Genomic DNA, 21,329 nt, shown 5'->3' on the forward strand with positions numbered 1-21,329 from the left:
AACTACTTTATGTTGAATTACTCTTAAGCAAAACTCTCTGAAATAATAAATATAGATATGGAATTATATTATGATTGTGACTGCACTACTCTTCTTTTCAGATTGCCGGATTGTCATATGTTGTTATAACTTAGTATGCAAGCATATGCGTGATTGAAAAATATGTTCAAAATATTATTATTTTCAAAAATTAAATTGCAACTGCCCTCATATAGCTCTTTCCAATTAGACTCTCAAATTGACGTCAAAAATAGTAGAGCAAAAATGTAACTCTCAAAATGTAGATTGTGTGTTTGGATAGAAATTATTCGTCAAAAAATTATTTTTTTACATCATAAATACATTTTCAACACACGTTTTTATCATTTTAATTATTTTCTTATCTTACATATATCACCTTGAAAAAAATAATATATTAATTATTTCAAATAATCTCCTATCTAAATGCAGTAGTATCAAGAGAACACCACCACCTATGCAATAATCGTGCGAAAAACTTTTTTTGTGCAACCAAACAGGCCCCTATTTGCCTTGAAAAATGAAAAAAAAAAAAAAAAAAAAAAAAGAGTCAGAGGACAAAATGGCAAAGCAAGGAAAGGTCGGGGAAAAGAATAGGAAAATCTAAAAAGACTTCAAACCTCCACACGGAAAGAGGATCCGTGGCAAAACCGTTATACAATGGATGTCTAGGGGTAGTAATGCAAATAGCCCTCGAAACTCGTGGACCCACGCGCTACTCGCTCACTCTCCATCGTTAGCCCATGCACCATGGGGATGTACCTCGAAATCAACAACGTGACAAACCTTAACGTAAACCCAACAACACACAAACCCACACCTTGCACACTAATTTCCACATCCCTCATCCCTTCTTCACTTTCACTCTTGCTTTCTCAGCACCCTCTCTCATCTTGTCAGAAACTAATCAATTAATACTACTAAATCTGATCTGATATACGTATTTAAAGCCTTTCTTAAATTCTCATCAACAACGTTCCAAGGCTTCAAACTTTTGAAATACTAGCTAGTTATAAAAGAATCCCACTGACACTAACATGGTCACGTCATGTTAGCAGTACTTGTAATTTCGTCCCCAAATTTGTCTTCTACAACTTTCATGTTTTGCTTCTAGTATGGGAGTGTAGGTGTCGGTGCCGTTCTGATTCTTGAAATCAAGGAAGACTGTAAATTTTTTTCAGAAGTAGAGGAAGGAGTGTTATAAGGGACAAGTTTTGATTTTTTGACGAGTTTGAGTAGCTTGGGAAGTGGAAAAGGTTGATAAGAGAGTAGCAGAGAAAATAAAGATGGGGGAAACGGGAAACCATAACCACCAGCCACCGCCACGCCAGCCACCGCCGGGGCCGGTACCACCTCTCGGTGCAGCCAGAGGCCCTCTTTATCCTCCTGCAGAACAACTTCTTCAGCTTCATTACTGCATCCATTCTAACCCGTCTTGGCGTCAGTCTTTTCTTCTCTGTCTTTCTCTATACCAACTGCTAGCTTGTGATATCTTTCTCGTTTCTTGTTATATGTATGATATCTAATCTATCGTATTGCTCTAACTTGGGTAGTTAAAATATTTGATTTTTGCATCAGTAAAGGGTCCAGTGTTTGGATTTTACTTGTATCCAACATGCAACACTTTGGTGCTTTTAATGTTTCTTCCTTAATTTATAGAATGGAACGACGATTTATAATGCCTACTACAAAGTCTGCATTTTCCCCCCATTTCTTGATAGTATGCCTCCTGATCGTGTAAGCAAGAATTCATTGATGATAAAGTAGATTTATAAGTCGGACTGTGGAGATTCCCCACTGCACCACTCGCTTGCCTTTCTGGTTTTCGCAAGTTCATGCCCTGTATGTGATTTTCATTTTCCCTAATCTTGAGCTTTTCGATTAAAGCTAATTTGGGCTCTGTTGTTTTCATAATTTTGCAGATCAAACTGTCCTCTTGGCCTTTCAGCACTACATTGTTATGCTCGGAACTGCAGTTATGATTGCTACAGTTCTCGTGCCAAGAATGGGCGGAGGCCATGTAAGGTTTTTTCATTTTTATCTGAATGAGGACGCCTAGTTAAGAGAAGATAGTTTCTGAATTATTAAACTCCTGAATTTGTTATTGTATGAACAGGGTGACAAAGCCCGAGTGATCCAGTCTATGCTTTTCATGTCTGGGATAAATACGCTTTTGCAAACTTTATTTGGTTCAAGACTTCCTACAGTAATGGGTCCATCTTATGCCTACTTTATATCAGTCCTGTTGGCCATCAATGATTTCAATGATAGTAACTTCACCACCGAGCATGAGGTACCTGAACTCACTCTAGAGAGTAAATAGTGCAGGAAAACGATCTACTTTAGCTGTTTGTAACCTATTTTTAACGTTTGAAGCATTCTATATAGACAACGTTAAGAAAGGCAGCTGACAGTTGTGAGTGTTTTTATTGGCAATGCTATGCTTTTCTTAACCTGATATCTGTGTGTGACAGTCATTTGTGACTTTTGTTTTACTCGTAATTTAGCGATTCCCTACAGTTTGTTATTCCATAGAATGCTTTAGGAAATCACCTTCAAGTCTGGCATTACCTGTTCTTCAGCTATTGCAAAATTTTAACAAGAAACTTTCCATGCTAGCAGTTTAATTTTGGAAAGTATCCAATATGAAAGGTAATATCCCACTCCCTGTTCAAAGGTCCCCCAACTTCAAGCAACAACATTCGAATGGGCAAAGGACCCAAACAAGTGCTCAACCTCGTATAACAGCATATATATAACATTACTTTTGTGGTCTTTTGGTTCTTGTCGATGGGGGAGAGGAGGTATGCTTTGCGTCCAATATAAGGTTTTAACCTGCTGATTCTAGTCATGAACGTAGTTTTAAATGGGGTAGCATGGGTGAAGGTTGGTTAATAGGAGCCCTCTATAGGGAATTAATTTCACTTCACCATTCAAGCTCTTGCAAAGTTTCATGCAGCCAAACCAACTAAGTTTTGTTCACGCTACATCATTAGTCCTCTATTTGCTACTTATGCTTAGTGGAAGCCTGATATGAGCTTAGTCATATTATCTGATTGCTGCTACTCCATACATACTCTCACAGTGAAGGTTTCATTTAGATAATCAGGGTATAAAACGCAGTAAAAAGGGATCCTTCGTATAGATTTAATTGAACATGTTCATGTCATTAGAATCTACTCCTTTTTCACTTTTCTAATTTGGGTGCTTGTAGAGATTTACACACATTATGAGAGCTGTTCAAGGGTCACTAATAGTATCGTCAATTCTCAATATTATCATTGGATATGGCAAGGCATGGGGAAACCTTACTAGGTACAAAACTGTGGTCTAATCTATCTTCTGTTTTTTATTTTGTTGTTTTCTCTTCGTTTTCCCCCTTACTACCACCTCACTCAACGGCAGGCATCCAGGGGAAAATCTTAATGCACTCTAATTTGATGTAGGTTTTTCAGCCCTCTCGTTTTAGTGCCAGTGGTATGTGTGGTTGGTCTGGGTTTGTTTGCTAGGGGCTTCCCACAGGTATGTATCCTTGAACTTTTTCTGGAGCTTGTTTCAATTCCTATATGATGGTTAGAATGAAGATTTCATGGTTTTTGTACACTGGTTGGATGTTTCTACAGCTTGGAAACTGTGTGGAGATAGGGCTGCCCATGTTAATTTTGCTAGTTATCAGCCAGCAGGTAAGATAGTGTTCATTTGACTTTTTGCATGGGTGACCATCACAAGGTTGGACTCTAATTTGTATAGTTTGACTGTAGTATCTACAACACATCCATCCAAAAACCCGTCCAATTCTTGAGAGGTTTGCATTGCTGTTGTGTGTTGGAATTATTTGGGCTTTTGCTGCTATTCTTACCGTGGCTGGTGCTTACAAGAATGTTCGGGATCAGACCAAGATGAGTTGCCGCACAGACAGATCTTTCCTGATGTCATCTGCTCCTTGGTATGCTAAAATATGTGGTTCTTTTTTCCAATTCAAGCTTCATATGATTGAATCATGGTGTTTCTCTAACGCAGGATAAAGATTCCCTACCCTTTCCAGTGGGGAACCCCTATATTTAGAGCAAGCCATGTTTTTGGGATGATGGGGGCTGCACTTGTTTCATCAGCAGAGGTATTACTTCTACGAATTTGATTTACCAAGGGACATCAAATGCTTTTCCTTGGATTTGGTGCCCTTTGTTTTCTCTCTCTTATTTTTCTGATTGTTGTTCAAGGATATTAGAACAATAATCTTTGAAAGTTATTTATCCTTTAATTTTTTGGTGGGGAATGGTGGTTGTGAGTTGGTGGGCTGTTGAAATGATAAATGTTCAGGGATTAAGTTTTACAAGGGGTAATTTGTTGCTTTAACTATTTGCGTTGTACTGATGTTAGATTTCATTGTGCAGTCCACTGGAGCATTTTATGCAGCAGCGCGACTTGCAGGTGCCACACCACCCCCTTCACATGTAGTGAGCCGGAGCATTGGCTTGCAGGTTATAGTGCAATCAAGAGGCTTTGATCTCAATTGCTAATCGTCTACTATAGTATCGTCTCTTTTTAAGTATTACAATTAAAAATGTTTATACAACTAGAAAAGAAACTTATATGGTGTATTCTTCGTGTTCGCAGGGCATAGGCCAACTACTTGATGGCATATTTGGTTCTTTGGTTGGTTCAACTGTATCTGTGTAAGGAATTATGCCTCTTGGTGAAGATGAATTGCAGTTTCTGAATATTTCAATATTTAGTAGGCACATTTATTTCAATCTCTATGAGAAACATAATGCTAGGTGCATACTAAGTGTTACTGGCATGTGCACAAGTAGGTATGGTTGAATGGTTAGATGCAGGATACATTTGGCATTTCTTTTTCTTTGAATGGGCACTTGAATCTGTGATGTGATGGAAATGCGGGGTTTACTTGTATCCTTTTTGGCTTTTGAGCACTTATCTAGTTCTACAAAGCATGTATGGTACTTGCTGTGACTGTCTATACTGTCTTGAAAGCAAGGAATTTAGCTGGGTTTCAGTCAAAGCAATTTTCTGTTGTGGGGATTTTAGAGTCTTTAATCAGAAGAATGCAGTGTATACTGCTCTCCTCTTACCTAGTAATCTGGAGAACTGGAATTTAGTAGTTGAATGGGGGGCTTCCTATGCGATGTCTATTATAGTACTGACCATGTTAGTCTAGGAGATTTTATGGTATACTCGAGTAAATCTCCTGTACGAACTTTTTTTTTCTGATCTTAATAAAATTTCTAATTATTGTGCAGGAAAAAAAACCACTTATCCAGTTTTGTTAGAGTAGGGGTTGGAGGGGTTTCTAAATATTCTCTTCTGATTGGCTTCCCGTTGTTTAGTGTCACTTGATCTTTTGTCTGGATTAAATGCAGTGAGAATGTTGGTCTTCTTGGGCTTACACGTGTAGGGAGCAGAAGGGTGGTCGAGATATCAAGTGGTTTCATGATATTTTTCTCAATATTTGGTTTGGATATTTACCCAACACTTTTCCTTTTATCCATATTACAGGTCCAAGAATAATTTTCCCCTAATGCGGCATTTTGTTGTTTGTAATTTTGTGGCGACAAATTTTTTTCAGGAAAATTTGGAGCTTTCTTTGCATCTATCCCCTTGCCAATATTTGCTGCCATATACTGCGTGTTATATGCTATTGTTGGTGAGTGATGCTTCATTGGTTTTGAGCCTCTTCAACGTCTTTTTAAGGCGTCTTTTTAAGGCGTCAATGTTATAACAGTATTTAATTCCCCCTTTTCATGCAGCTGCCACTGGGATATCGTTCATTCAATTTGCAAACCCAAACTCCATGCGCAACATCTATATTTTAGGCCTCTCCTTGTTCCTAGGGATATCAATACCGCAGTACTTCGTCATGAATACGGATATGGCTGGCCATGGGCCTGCTAAAACTGGTGCTGGATGGGTACGTACGAATATGCTATGCTGATCTCGTCTCCTTCACTCAACTCTCGCACTTTTTTTTGCTTTTTGATATGATTATTGTCTTCCATGTATGGCTGTAGATGACATAGGTAGTTTTGATCAAGAAGATGCTTTTATGCGGAAATTTCAACTAAATTCGGTATAAAACAATAAGAATCAAGAGTTCCGTAGTTAAACAGATAAAGGTAACTCCAAGCTCTATTGTGCTGAATTATCCAGGGTTTACACTTTTAGCTGAGTAAGACTTTTTATGTAATCAATCCTGGTATGCAAGTTCCTGTTGTGAACGTACAAAGCGCCTGATTTGATATTTTTGACACGCTGATAAAACAATCTGCTATAATCTCTTTCATTGAGCTTGTCTAAGATTGCAATTATTGGATGTTGGCTGCTGGGCTGATGAGTTTCATTTTCTTTGGTGCTTACAGTTCAATAACATATTAAATACAACATTCTCCTCGCCTCCTACCGTCGCAATCATAGTCGGAACCCTTCTAGATAACACTCTAGAAGCGGGGCGCGCTCGAGATGAAAGAGGATTGCCTTGGCTTGTACCCTTCCAGAGGCGAAAAGGAGATAGCAGAAATGAGGAGTTTTACAATTACCCTCTTATAATCAACGATTACATCCCGACTAGATTTCTGTGAAGAAGACGCATTAATAAATTATTGTACATCTGTGGCTTGTGTTGAAATCACACACGTTTCAAAAGTGTGTATGAAAGGGGCCTGTTTTTTTCTCTTCCATTTTTCTGATCAGGAAGAAAATTGGTCAGCAGTCAGTATTGAATACTACACTAACCACAAGCCTTTTATTATGATTGGCATATTTGGACCATATTATTTGCACGAGGGAATCATGCATGACTGGACAGATTTGACCTAGGTGTTCTCCACATACTTCATTGACTGATGATGTCGACTTCCGTTCCGTTCCGTTCATTATCGGATGTCTGTCTTCACGTTCTAAGATGAGCAAGCAGCAAAAGCAAGTCCGGAATTTCGGCAGCCAGTTAAGGTCATTTTGATCCTTCTGAAAGGAGCGTCTGTGTGTGTGAGGTCATTTTGACTGAAAGATGGAACTTTTTAAAAAGGATGTTGAATATAAGCATCGAGCGTTATTTTGACTTGAAGAAGATGTAAAGTGCGTCATACTTGAATTATATATATATAGTTTTATTTCGAAATTGTCCTTTTGTTGGGTTTTGATAAACTAATTTGAAATTCCTAAATGTTTGAAAATTTATCAATTTGCTTTTTAACGGAAAATTATAAGTTTTTTATTGAGGTTGGGAGATCCTCAAAGAAAATTTATTCTACATTTTCGACAAAAGATGTTAAAACCTTACGACTTATGATTAATTTACAAAACGCATAATAAAAGTCATCCATAATAGTATATAAATGAAATAATTTTTTTTTGCATCTTCAGAGCATTTCAAATTAATTTTTTTAGCCATCTCAAATAAGTTATAAATATAAATTTAAACACTTTTCCATCTTTTTTAATTTACAATCCATCGATATGGATAAAAAAAAAATGAAAATGCTAAATAATTTATAAAATTTCTTAAATTCCAGCTTGCATATCAAAAAATTAAGGTGGACCCAACATTAAAGTTTTAAAACCATAATCTATCCCCTCAATTGCGACACTTTAGTAGAGAGAAGAAATCTGACATTCGGCCAAAATAATCGACCTCCTATTATAATATCAAATAATTGAACCATAAAGGGGACAAAAAATTTTCTTTTTCTAATTTGAAAATATTTTTTAATATTTACAAATTTTTTGCTTATGGTTGCGGTTGCCATATTTTGTTCCATCGCATTTACATCTTCATACTTTTGTCTTTTGTTTTTAGCTTTTTATTAATATATTTGTTTATTTTGCAATAGTGAGGAAATCGAAAGGCAATAATGTTGGAAAGAAACTATAATGTTCTCTTTTCTTAAAATGAGCGATTCTTTTAATAGCATATCTTGAATTGGGTTTAAAATGTTACAAAAATTTAAAAATAAGAGAGCTAAGTAATATTTTTGAAACCTCAAACATCTCCTAGGTGATATGTTGCTCGAAATCTCTAGGTATCCTTCTGTAATTATCCCTCGTATAAAACAAAACAGATTGGAAAATCGTCTGAATTGACAGCGTGTTAGCTGCCGGACAAAAGGGTCCACGCGTTTTATCTTACGCACTCGTTCATGAATCGTTCCACAAACAATCACGAAGTTGTTAGGTCGATGATGAGAGCTGAGAAGCCCTTACTTCAAGAGCAGCATTCTCGAAAGGGATAGCACTCTCTGTAGTCTGTATCAAGTACCTACGGGACTAGAATTTTCATGGATTTGTTGCTTTCCTTACCAACGTTTATTCCACTTCGATTGAGAGATGCTATTGGTCCCATTCGTACATTGCGGGGAAGCAAAATGGAAATTTGATTGTAATTTTTTGAAATTTTTATAAAAAAAAAAATATTATAACAATTTGATATATATATATATATATATATATATGTGTGTGTGAATGCTGAAATAAAAAAGTGATTAAAAAAATACGTTCACAAGAAAATGTAGAGATTTTTTTATTAAAAAATAAAGAAAATCTCTTTTCAAACAAGGACTTTCTGTTATTCTATTCTTGTAGGGCAGGGATTTGACGGGTCAACTCGTACGCCATGATCATCAATCAATGACCATAATATAGAAGAAGTTCAGTTCATGTTTTGAGTTGCTAGTTTCTATTTACATTTCATGAACCCTACAACATTTAGTGTGGTTGGCTTGAAAGGTAATTCAAAAGTCGGATCCTCTTGCCTCCACACAGGTGAGAGGTCAGGATTTCGGAACACCGTCCCTCCCATCTTTGTCTCGCAATTTTCTGCTCCCAATTGACCAAAGGAAAGGCCCTGATCATTCAGCTAGCCAGTCCAGATTAAAGCATTCCTCGGCAACTTGAACACAAAGATTCGAGCCAATCTTTTCCAAATCCTTCCACAACCAAGAAACCTCTTCATCACAAATCACGCGCTGCAAAGACTGCAATGCTGCAACAGACATTGGCACGTTTCTAATCTGTGGACATTCCCTCATATCAATCTTCTCTAAACTTCTGCACCCGCCAATTTCCTCCGGCAGGCATCGCAAATTTACACACTGCGAGATGTCTAGGTACTTCAGCCAAATAAGATGACCGATTCCAGAGGGAAGGCTTCTTAGTTTTGGACAGGCATAGATCCTTAAAATTTGTAGTGAACTCAGTTTACCCAAATCCTTTGGAAGTCTTTCAAGAGTATCACAATTAGTGATGCTCAGGCTTCTCAGTGACTGCATCCTGCATATGGATGGTGGGAGCTCAGAAAAATTGATGCAGTGATCCATTGTGAACTCTGAGAGACGTGGAAAGAGATGGGGCAAGTCTACAACTGATTGATCAAGGTTGTTGTTGATATCAGAAAGAATTATTGACATCTTTCGCAAATTTTCTAGGGGTATCATTCTGTCAGGCAAGCGAGGAACTGACACTTTTTCCAACCAGAGGCTCCTCAAGTTGCTTAAATTGCTGAACACCGACACATTGTGTAGGACTGCACTGGAGGTGCCATAGTTGATGAGTATCAAAGCTCTAAGCTTGGGCATGTTGTCAATGAAAGGAGGCAAGAAGTATTCATCTGATGAAAAATTCAATATGAGCACTTCAGCTTTTGGAAAATCCATCTGGAACCAGTCCATCCCTCCCATTCTCCCTGAATTCATAAAGTAAAATATATTTGTAAGCCCTCAAAGTGGATCAACTTTTAGGACACAGAAAAGTTAGCTGAGTTGTGACACTCTTAAAATAATTGAAACAATGGAAGTCTGTCAATTACATGCCCTGGTCATAATAGCAGCAGCTGATAACACTAGGGCAAAATATCATAAAAGTAGCATAGCAATGGCCGAGTCAAGCTATCAAGCAGTAAATATGATATACCTGTATACACGGAGACGATCTGTGCATTGAATGGCTCATCCAGATTCCTCTCCCACTCCTTTGGCAGCCCTTCTTCTCTTCTTGGCATAAGCAGACGCCTCCGTCTATTGATGTCCTCACGACTACTTAAATAAATTGCCAGGTCCCTCAGCACATCATGTTGCGATACACATATTTCATAATAAGTGCTATACATGTCTCCTGATCTGTGCAGTGAAAATGGTTGAAACGTTTCAGAACACTACTTTTTTTTTTTTTGGTTTTTTTGGGAGGGGTAGGGGGGAATTAAAAAGGAAAGAAAAAAGAAAGCATGCGTATCAATTGACTTTCACAAACAAGGAGGAATTCCAATTGACAGATTGAATTTTTGCGCTACAACTAAGGCACATACCGAGCATCTTTCACGAGCGTCAGGAGATTTTTGTTTGAAAGCTCAACAAGAATAGCAAAAGCCTCCTCTTCATCAATATCATGTAGTTCCACCCACATGTTAATGACGATATCTAAAGGAATTTTCTTATCTTCTGGAAAGGAACCCAAATCCAAGAAACATTGTCTGACTTTATCTGGCAAGTAATCGATACTCAATTTCATCCGCTCAAGCAGTTGGACTTCATGAGATTCACAAATTGGTTGGCTTCGCGATAATCTGTTTTTGGCACTTGTCCAGAACAATTCAGGCTGGTCCCTTAGAGAGGCTCCGATCACCTTTAGAGCCAGAGGGAGCCCTTTACATTCATCAACAACCTAACAGATGCATTTTGATCCTTTAGCATTTGCAGGAACTAAGACAGAGCAAATGACAGCAAGTCAGCTAGCTAAAAAAGCTAACCTGTTTAACCAGGTTTTTATTGATTCCGAGAGGGATGGAGTTTTGTCCAAACGCAAAGTGGCAGAATAGGGACATAGCTTCATCTTCCCTCAATAACTCCAATTCATACGTGCAATCTGTGACTTGTTGGAACTTGAATCTTGAAACCACAAGGATTTTGCAGCCAGGAATCCTAAATTTCAGCTGTTCAAGGACAGAAAGTGACCAAACATCATCAAGAACAAGAAGAGTCTTCGCAGCAGGTTTGATATCATACTGTAGCCTCCATTGCGGAATCATAGGGCTAAAACCATCAATCGTGTTGCCAGATATCATTTCCCAAATTTTTGCTCTCAGTTGCTCCACATTTGGAGATTGAGAGACAGTGAGGAAGAAAACTCTGTTACTGAAATGGCCTAAAATCACAACAGACAATCCAAGTACGTTTATCAGGATCGAATAACACATGATCATGCTAATTTCAGCTCCACAATGCACCAAAAATCAAAGAGCAGCGTTTCTTCTAGTAAATTGATTCTACAAAAATTAAAGATATACTATTATATTATTAACGGTAAAGACAACTATTACATGCTGGAAAGCTTATCTAATGCATCAAAGCTTATAAGAAAAAGAATAAAACTTGATAAGAAGCAAAAGACTTGAAACTTCTATAACAGAACTTAAACAATAACAGCAACTTATTTCAAGTTTGAACTCTCTGTCTTATTCAGGTCATACCCAGCTCATTGTCAATAAGTAAAAGCAGAACAAACTAGCAGTAGTTCATGAACTAGAAGAAAATCTAAGACTAATACCACACCAAAAAAAAAAAAAAAAAAGGAATAGAAACTAGAAGAAATACTACAATTAGTACTTAAATAGTAACTTACTTCTGACTTGATCATCCCGGCAAATTTCTCTAGCCAAGGTTGTCTTTCCACTACCACCAATCCCCAATATCCCAACCACACTCAAATCTTCCCTGCCCATCAGCATCTCCTTCACCTTCCGCTTACCCAACTCCATCCCAGCTCCCAAACTCATGAACCCACCATCACCACCGCACATCTCCTCCTCCTCCTCCACTCTCTTCACCGCCTCCCCGATCCAACCACCACTCTCATCAACTATACCAATCTTCAGTCCACCAAGCCTCTGCTCCAGCCTCCTAGTGGACCCCTCAATCCGATCGAACCTCTCCGCCATGTCGAACCTCACGTGGTGCACGTCGGCAAGCACGTGAGCTTGCATGGGGCCATGCACAAACCTGGAAATGGTCTTCTCTAGCTTCTCCATCTTCCTTGCTAGCTGCAAATTCTTGTACACATTCCAACGCGGGGATTTGAGAACTTGTGCGGCCAGTTCTTGGCCGTCCCGGAGCTTCTGGGAGATAAAATCCAGCTGCCGCTGACGAGTGGGAGGGAGCTCGACGCCGGTGTATTTGATTTCGCGGATGATGGGGATGAGTTCTTGAATGGAGTCCATGAGGTCCTGGGCGCTGGACTTGCAGAGGGTGGATTTTCTGCAGATGGTTATGAGTTGTTTCAGGAGCTCGGTGGCTATCTCGCCGGCGAAGAAATCGGTAACCGCCATTTTTATTTATTTATTTATTTGTGTGTGTCGGGCTGGGCCAGGGCTCAGTGGAGAGAGGGGCTTTAGCGGTTTAGCCACCCACAGTAGTGGTGGTGGACATGGACAAGGAAAACTGAAGCTGCCTGTTAGGTTCGGTTTATAAGGAAGGGGAAGGAAGTAGGGAACAGGGATGGAAATGTGGGGCAGTGGATAAGGCCCCCGCGACGGACCGAAAATGGCACAAATGCCCTGCCAACTTGCCTTTGATTTTGGTTTTGGTTTAGAAGAAAGAAAAAGGAGACAGGGACAGTACTTCTATTTCTAGACCTCATGATTGCTATCAAACCAGCTACCAAAAATATCTAAGAAATTTTTGTTACGGTATGATTTTTCTTTCTTGATTTAAGCTTGTATGTTTCACATTCCAAAAAAAGTACTTCTAAAATTCATGGGCCGTTTGTCAAGTTTAGGTTTTTTTTTTTTATTTGTCTAAAATTTTACTTTAACTTATTATAAAAGTTTTTTTTAAAGAATTTTTAAATATTTTGAAGTATATAGTTTAAAATTTTTTAAAATTACTATAACTAAAATTTTAAAAAAATTTGTAGCAGACAAACTTGACAAAAAATTTATCCGCTTAAAACTAATTTCACCATTTTGTGTGTGTGTGTGTGTGTGTTTTTGGATGACTCCTAGTATTTTTCATTTCACGATTTCGACTGTTGTTTTAGAGATTATTTGTGCTTTAATTTTGGTATCATTTGGATTGCTATTTTTAAAAAATTTTGTAGAAAAATATACCATAATTATTTGATTATGTGATATAAAAAATAATTAAAAAATATATTCATGAAAAATATAAAAAAATTTCTGCCAAAAATCAAAATCCAAAACATAAAAAATTTGTCAAAGTATGAAAATCCGATACAATTAATTTTTCTTTCATACGAAGCGCGAATGGTGACTTTGGAGAAATGCCGTATTTCTTAAGGTTTCTTTTTTTGTATCTTAATTAATTGAGGTTGGCCAGGCTGCTAACATGTGTTTAACGCAGGAAACATTTTTCTCATTGTGCATATTGACGTTGATAACACATGATGTCCACTCTATACCTAGTTATGGTGGATGTCCTGTTTATCTTTGGTGAGGTTCAATGTATCATCCACCTCAATCCCTGGTCAAGCATATAATCATTCTTACTAACGCAAGCCCTTTGTAATGTGGTACAAAACAAAAGTTACTTTTCATTAGTTTAAGTTCCAACTGAAAGAAATTATGAAACCCATCAGTTTTAGAGAATCTAATATATAGAATGGTTTGCACACTAGTATTAGTCACTGCTTGAAGTCTAGCGAGTTCCTTAGAAATAGAGATGTGACCTTATATGAGTATTTTAATGCATTCAAGGTAGCAATTATAGACGGGGACTAATTCCACTTTGCAATTCTAAATTTATATCACCTTTTTACTTTACATTCTAAATTTGAATTTTTTAATTGCATTCTAAATTTTTCTAACATTGTTCTTGATTAGATTTAAATGAAACAAACTTAAAAACTAAGAGTATAAACTATCCAAAACTAGAGCTTATCGTGCAAAATGGAAAAGTAATATCAGTCTGGAGATACAAAATAATTAATGTAACATTTTTTATGATGTGATGTATGTGAGATAAAAAAATAATTAAAAATATAAAAAAATAGATTAAAAAATATATTTATAATGTAAACAAAATATTATTTAAAACAATGAGATATCCAAACACACTCAGAATTACGTCTAAAATCAATCAAGTTCAAGGGACAGGGAGACTAATGAAAGTATGAGATCATCTACATCATACCTAGAGATGTAAACGAGTCGAATCGAATCGAGTATTTCATGTTTGAACTCTGTTCGTTAAGCGATTTGAACAACGTTTGTGTTCATTCGTTAATTTTCGAATTCTAAATCTGTGTTCGTGTTCGGCTCGTTAAGCAAAATTCGTGTTCGAGTTTGAGTTCGTGTTCAACTCGTTTAACATAAATGAGCCATTCGCGAACATGCTCGAATCCAAATTATTTTAAGCCTTAAATATGTCATGCAAATCATTAATCATTCTAAAAAATAATTAAAGTACTAAGTGACTAAATTCTATTATTTATTAACTATCTAACTAATATTAACATAAAAATAACAAATAAAACAAAGCAATTTGCCCTCCAAATATAAAAGTCCAACCATAAAAATTAACCCTAAAATTTGTCAAATGATAATTATGTCAATGTTCGCGAACGTTCGTTAAAAATTGCGAACATGTGCGTGTTTGCTCGATTATTAATCAAACAAAAAAATTCGTTCGAACTCGGATCGTTTAAAATTTCAAACGAGTCTTTCATGAACACGAACAAGTCAAAACAAATCGAGCTACCGAACAGCTTGGTTCGTTTAACAGCTCTAAATTCATACCATCGATGACCGCAACAATCTTTCAGAATATTCCCATGGATATGCCCTACGGATCAAAAGCAGTTTACGTGTACAAAAGCAGACTAAAATGAAAATCAAAATCGTCACATGTACAAATAAATGATCCATTGCCCTTTGTTTGAAACTCAAGAATCAAATCAACTAAAAACAGACCGAAGTAAAGGAATCCGTAAATTTGAAAAACCTGATTATGAAAAACAAAAGCAAAGTAATCAAGTTAAGCCACAGTTTAAGTAGGAATGGACACGGGTTAAGTCTTCGCCTTATACACGATTTGGTTGACCTAACCCATACCTTATAAGCCTGTGATTTTTTGACATTTATCGGCCTTGCATATCAATGGGTATATGTGGTTATCAGATACCCTTTAAAAAAAGATTGGGTCAATGGGTATTTTTTCCGAGCCCGCTCATTATTTATTTATTATTTAAAATAATTTATACTAATTTAATTTAAATTTTATATATTCATCTAAAAGTCATCAAAGATTTTTTTTCTTAAAAAATGTTTTCTATCAAAAAACAAACATGCAAAGAAAATACAAGAAAAAGAAAAAAATTAAAAGAATTAAAAATCAATGAAAATTTTTAAATACATATTCCATGTCAATTAAAATATTTTCTAAAAAAAAAAGATTATGATATCTACAAATGAATCTTATAGATTAACTATAGTCTATCATATTTTTAATGCAATTTGTTCAATGAAAGTATACAAATAAAAAAATAAATAATAAATATGTGGGATTGATTCGAGTACCTGCGAGTTCTTAAATCTGTAATTCTAATCCACCCTACATATAAGCTGATAACCAATCCTGAAATGAATCAGATTTAGCAAGTTTTCGAATGAGTATTTTCGCCCACCCTTAAGTTTAAGTTATTGGAGTAGTCTTTTTTCTTTTTTTTAATCCCTCTCCCACTTCCCCCCTGGCCAAGGGCTTTAATTCCCTGCCCCTGGCCACCGGCAAATTGGAGCAGCCTCGACTCTCAACACTGAAAACGTGAGAAAATGATGAATAAAATAGTAAAAGATTAGAAGGACGCTTGCGAAATCAATGACGTACACGGCTAAAACATCACCTCCTAAATTTCCCTATCGGCCAAACTTCCACTTGAGTAATTAAACCACTCTGTTTTTCTAAGTCTTTTAAGCTTTCTAAACATATCTTAATCTATTTGAATCATGCAAGAAAGGTACTTGACTTTAATAACATGCCACTACCATATATTTAATTTTTCTTTGAAGCTTCTAGAACGAAAAAAAGCAAAATGTGCTTCAAGATTCCAACAAATAGAAAACATTAGGCCTTCCCTTTTTTTTTATGTTTTCTATTTTTCATAAATATATTTTTAATTATTTTTTTATCTCACATACATCAAATTATTATAATAAATTTTTTTACAAAAATTTTATAAAATAACAATTCAAACGGGATCTTAATTTAAGGTCACCTCAAAGGAGCATTGCAATTGTTTAGAAAAAGGGGGAAAATGCAGATTTGGAGGTATGGCCCGTGGGACTTATCTTTATGATTACGTCAATATAAAAAAATAATACGAATTTCAACATTGAGTGTAAGTTTGTCAATCTTTAATGAATCCATGGATAAATAGTCTTGATCATATTACCATTTAATGACCATGTGGTACCGTTTTGGAAAAAAAAAAAAAAGAAAAGAAAAGATGGATAAATAGTCTTGATCATATGGGTTGATCGATGGACCCCATCTGATCAATGTCACACATGCTTATATAGCTTTTAATCAGTATTTCTATTTTCTATGCTACCATCAAACTAGACTGGAGATGGCGTTTAACCTCTGGGTCGTGCAGTTGATATTTTGCCTCGGCAACATTCATTGCCAGCTAACAGTCTAACACTAACTTTGGGTCGGTTAGGTTGCACATCAACGACCACTAATGGACGACTAATTAATTGTCCATTAAGAGGCGGGATGATGGCGGGCATCACAAGTTGTTCTTACCATCTCATGAGTGCTGGCTAGAATTTTTGTGAAAGACAGACAAGTAAATAAACTTTGCCGATGGATTATGGATTTTTACTTCAATAATTGTCCAGCTTCAAAATTCCAATTCATGTTCAGAATACCTGAAAGACCTCGACAATCATGTTAGGTTTGGTTTTAGGAAATTGACTAACGAGAAAATAATAGAGTTCTTGGCAGCTTAGTAATGATAATAATAAAAACAAATAAATTAAACAGAGAAATACAAGAATTTACGTGATTTGGTCCAACTGACTTGCGTCCACCGACGAAGGGGTGGTAGATAATAGAGTACAAAATCCTAAGATATAATTATCATGCTTAAAAGGCACCTAAAACTGAAAATACAAAGGAACTTAAATAACAGAAATTACTTAACGGCTCAAAGGCCTATGACTTTTTCTTTTGGTTTGATGCTTAACCAAAACCTCTCTTAGATTAGGGAGTAGATCTCCTTTAAAACTCTCTTGGACTGGTGTACATGGCACTTGGGCTGGTGCCCTTAGATTCAAGAGGACTTCGAATTAATTTATTCTCAAAGATTCAAGAGGACTGAGAAGTGATTCTTCATTATTATTATTATTATTTTTTTATCAGACGATAACAATTAGCCTAACCTATTTCTATTCCTACTCCCACTCTAACCACACTGGGGAGGAGAGACCCGACGGCGTCTAGAGAAACTGATGAAAACTGAACCACTTTTAGACTAGACTGGTATAATACGTACTCGTATGAATTTAGAAGAAATCACGTATAATGACACGTTGATGGGAGACAAGGTTTGAATCTTTAATTCTTCATTATTTGATGATAAGTTGTCTAACAAATGTCAGTAAATATTTCTTTAATACACTTAAAATCATTCCTCCACCTTAGATTTATACACCATCCTATGTTTAATTTATTTTTTTTCCAAAATATTAACACATGAATGAAATCTGTGATTCAGAACTTTGATGATTAGATTCAATTTTCCACCGTAGCTCCGGCTAGATGGCTATATGTGCTTCTTTTTGGCCCAATCCTTCCATTCCGTGTCTCATAAATGGTGGCATAGGCTTTGAATACACGGAAATTGTCTCTTCGGAGACTCCATTTATGCTTCTTTGGACAGGACTTCATTCTGAGTCTTTGAAAACTAAGCTGAAAATGAATTATTCTGCCCCTAGTATTCATATGTTTCATGCTCATGCATGCATCACAGCGGATGCTGAAGTCCAAATTTGCGGCAACAGTTTTTTGTTCATTTTCATGCCGATGGGGTCCCTAAATTGTATAATTAGGTACGGGTCTTCGTCTCATATCCTCTATGAAAGAGAAAATTCAAACATAAAATAAAAAAAAAAATTTCTGTGCAAGTTAGAGAAGATTTATCCGGACAAAGACGGTCAAGCCTTCAAATGAAATGAAACCACCGTTCTTTGTAAATAAAAAATTTTAGCAAATCCGCCGGAATGATATGATTACCTCTTGCACTGTGACTATTTAATATATTTGTTACAGGTCATTAATTAGCAAGAATTATCAAGTTTTTTTTGTTTAAGGCTGAAGGGAATGACGGCCCAATAAAAAAAAAAAAAAAGAGGCGTTGTATAAAAGTTCAAAAAATATAAACTTTTAATCCTGCAAGATAGCATTAGTGTACATTAGTAAATGGAGGATCAAGGACCTCTACAATTGTCATAGGGGATTGCACGGTGTAGCGTAGATATTAAAACAACAAACGTAAACACTAAGACAACAATATGTAAAAACACAATAATTCTTTTCAATTATTAAAATTGTGTTTAAATTTTAATTCCAATCATTTGAATTTAAATACATCGATTTCTCACCATCAACTGCTCATTGCAATCAGGGCTGTGATTACAGAGAACCCGAATCCATAAATTGAATACTCCTTCCGTCCCCCATATTTAGTCATATTTGGAGATATGTATTTTTTATGTATAGTGCACTTCATCAAAAAGTTTTTTTTTTTCTTTATTTCACTTTTACCCTTAATCATGTGTTAGTCAAAGTAAGAAATAAAAAACAATCCAATCACATTTACCTTTATGTATCATTAATAAAGGGTACAAGAAAAATTTCAGAATATAAAACAGTTAGAAATGTCAAACATGACAAATATTTTAGGACAGGTAAAACAGAAAAAGTATGATAACGGGACGAAGGGAGCATTAAATATTGAGAACGTTGTACTTCGTAGTTGCGACATCCGCATCACAGTTGCATCATGCATGGCCATTTAGATGTTGTTTCGAACTCAGCATGTATTCATGCTTTCATCAACATGCCTAATTAGAGCTGCGAACAAGTACTAAACTAGCCAAAATTCCGGCCAAGCACTGAATCAAGTTCAATTTAAGCTCGAATAGCTTAATTCCTGCAACTAAATTCGATGTTTTCGCTTCGCATCAAATCGAGCTTAAAAATGTTCAGTAGCACTAGTTATTAAACCAATTCTAGACCAACTCTTATCGAGTGTCAAAAGTAAATGGAAAGAACGAAGTTGTCAAGGGACCGGCATGTTACACTTACAGACAGGACGACGCGAGTGTCAGCAAACCAGAGAAAATGGATGAGGAACTAGAATTACGTTCAGCAGTAGCAGTCAAGGCAAAATACTTTCAAGACGCTTAAAGTAAATAGATCATAGAACGATGATGTAAAACGCAAGTCAAATAGAATATAATGAGATTTATACTTGCGTCTTTTGTATACTTGTAGCACTTGGCACGATCTGATTTGCATCCTAGGACATGGCCAAACCAGCAGCACCACCAGATTGAGGACACGACTACTGCAACATTGTGACACGGAATTCTTCAAAGGTCGTCGTCGGGAGAGAGATGATTGATCGAGTTTCCTTCTTTCAGCCATCAAAAGCACGGGAGTCCGGAGACTGGGAATGACAACGATGTCTCACCGAATTGAACAACAATAAATAAAGAGAGAAAAAAAGGGGAAAAAAATTGTGGATCGTTGACCGACTAAATGGCCATCGGACCCCGACTCAATTCCCAAACATATTATTATTATCTCATCTCCGTTCCGGGCCCGGGGTTGTCAATCTTGCCATCTCATGGTTCGGAGTGGAGTTGAAAAAGTCGAACCAGGAATAATTGCTAGCGTCATGAAGATAAGGGAAATGGATTTTTGGTAAGCGTGGCAATCCGCAATCATGTTGGTATCACTCATCGGTACAAACGAACCTAAGTTAATTTATGTAAACTTAGATCCGCACGGATTAAGTGTTTACGAGGGTGTTTTAAAATAATTTTACGGTAACGGTGTCGGTGTGTGTAAAATTTTTTTTTTATTATACACGATTCGTTTGGAATTGGTATTTTTAAAGTCGTATTTTCGAATATTTATAGAATTCAAAATTTTTGTGAGTATTATTATAGAATTGTTAAAATTTTCCTATCACCTGTCACCATCAGTGTCCAGCATCGCCAGCAGCCACCATCGATGGCGGTGGTGCCGCGTGAAAAAAGAAAAAAGTTTATGATTTATTTTATTTTTTAGTTAGTGTATTTGAAATTGTATGATTTTAACCCTCAAAAAAATTGTGTGATTTTGGAGTTGTTTCTAGAGTTTATTTTTTGAGTGTATTACAGTGTACATCTCACAAACAAAAACAGTTTGTGGGGAAAAAAATAGCAAATCCTCCCAACGGAGCCGCCATTTTCTCATTTTCCATCACCAAAAATTTGTTTATTGCTATTCGATTCAAAGAGAGTTTTACGTCTTATAAAATGAAAAAGAATATAGGAATGACTTGAGATTGATTGTTAATTTTTTTTTTTGGGCTGGTCAGAAGGAGGCCCAGCAGCCATTGCAAACTAGTACTAAAAACGATGATGGAAGGCTCCCATCAAGTCTGCAGAGATTTAAACTGGATCAAGTACTGAGGTCTCTTAAGAGTCTTTTCTGCTGTCGGCTATACGTGACTGTTGGGAATGGAAAAGACGTGAAAATAAAAGAGACAAAAAAAAATAAGGTCCAATGCCATCTTTGGTTGAACCAAGAATCTAGTGAATACCTGATTAATGTATCCATCAGCTGAGTGGGTCTAGAGGACAAAAGTGCTTGCTCTTTAATCCACTTCGTTATGGGTATAGATTGGAGCCAAGCCCAATTTGTGAAGCACCATGAATGGTGAAACCCGATAGCGTGGAAACAGCTATAAGCAAGCACGCTTCGAGTCCTCGGGAGGGCCGTTGTTTGGTTGCAAAATCAGACCGTAGCCACCTTCGGAGAAAAGAACCAAAATGGAATCCATTTGCGTTGACGTTTGATGTCGTTGCGTCCAACAGTTAAAGCCAGTTATTGTGTAACGGCCCCACTTCTCCCTAGTGCGTACCCTAGGGTATCGGCGGACCGCCTGTCCAACTCTCGCCGGGACTCAGTCAGTCACTATAAGAAAAGATAAGAAAAACCACAAAACAATCGAAATAACAATAATTCCAAAATTAAACGTGAACTTATATACATTACTGTCTCAATGGAAGTACAACT

At 36.6% G+C, this 21,329-nt stretch overlaps 2 protein-coding genes across 3 annotated transcripts; one reads left to right on the forward strand and one right to left on the reverse strand.

Moving 5' to 3' along the window:
- The first annotated feature begins 818 nt into the window (after positions 1–818).
- LOC113712314 (nucleobase-ascorbate transporter 3) lies at positions 819–6,804 on the forward strand. Of its 2 annotated transcripts, none has more exons than XM_027235675.2 (14): positions 819–1,458; positions 1,941–2,038; positions 2,135–2,311; positions 3,233–3,333; positions 3,465–3,540; positions 3,642–3,701; positions 3,780–3,964; positions 4,039–4,135; positions 4,413–4,499; positions 4,636–4,694; positions 5,400–5,491; positions 5,606–5,683; positions 5,787–5,947; positions 6,396–6,804. In XM_027235675.2, exons 1-14 carry the CDS (start codon positions 1,305–1,307, stop codon positions 6,612–6,614), a joined length of 1,644 nt encoding a protein of 547 aa, XP_027091476.1. In that variant the 5' UTR covers positions 819–1,304; the 3' UTR covers positions 6,615–6,804. The 2 variants fall into 2 exon arrangements, with proteins under 2 accessions (XP_027091476.1, XP_071923573.1); XM_072067472.1 differs by lacking the exon at positions 6,396–6,804 and adding an exon at positions 6,048–6,153.
- Positions 6,805–8,526: 1,722 nt separating this feature from the next.
- On the reverse strand, positions 8,527–12,607 carry LOC113711692 (probable disease resistance protein At4g33300). The gene is made up of 5 exons (XM_027234862.2): positions 11,644–12,607; positions 10,772–11,166; positions 10,331–10,686; positions 9,940–10,145; positions 8,527–9,712 (listed from the first exon to the last, which is right to left on the reverse strand). The coding sequence occupies exons 1-5, from the start codon at positions 12,344–12,346 to the stop codon at positions 8,880–8,882; spliced, it is 2,493 nt and encodes an 830-aa protein (XP_027090663.2). The 5' UTR covers positions 12,347–12,607; the 3' UTR covers positions 8,527–8,879.
- Positions 12,608–21,329: the final 8,722 nt, after the last annotated feature.

The sequence above is a fragment of the Coffea arabica genome, chromosome 10e (assembly GCF_036785885.1).
Source record: "Coffea arabica cultivar ET-39 chromosome 10e, Coffea Arabica ET-39 HiFi, whole genome shotgun sequence".
NCBI classification, from domain to species: Eukaryota; Viridiplantae; Streptophyta; class Magnoliopsida; order Gentianales; family Rubiaceae; genus Coffea; species Coffea arabica.

Excerpts from the sequence above, each read along its gene's own strand:
- LOC113712314 (XM_027235675.2), top strand. The coding sequence starts at position 1,305 with ATGGGGGAAACGGGAAACCATAACCACCAGCCACCGCCACGCCAGCCA. Across the intron at positions 5,492-5,605 it reads GATATTTTTCTCAATATTTG|GAAAATTTGGAGCTTTCTTT; the intron begins GTTTGGATATTT and ends AATTTTTTTCAG. Across the intron at positions 5,684-5,786 it reads CGTGTTATATGCTATTGTTG|CTGCCACTGGGATATCGTTC; the intron begins GTGAGTGATGCT and ends CTTTTCATGCAG.
- LOC113711692 (XM_027234862.2), bottom strand. The coding sequence starts at position 12,346 with ATGGCGGTTACCGATTTCTTCGCCGGCGAGATAGCCACCGAGCTCCTG. Across the intron at positions 11,167-11,643 it reads CCGGGATGATCAAGTCAGAA|GCCATTTCAGTAACAGAGTT; the intron begins GTAAGTTACTAT and ends TTGTGATTTTAG. Across the intron at positions 10,687-10,771 it reads ATAAAAACCTGGTTAAACAG|GTTGTTGATGAATGTAAAGG; the intron begins GTTAGCTTTTTT and ends TGCATCTGTTAG.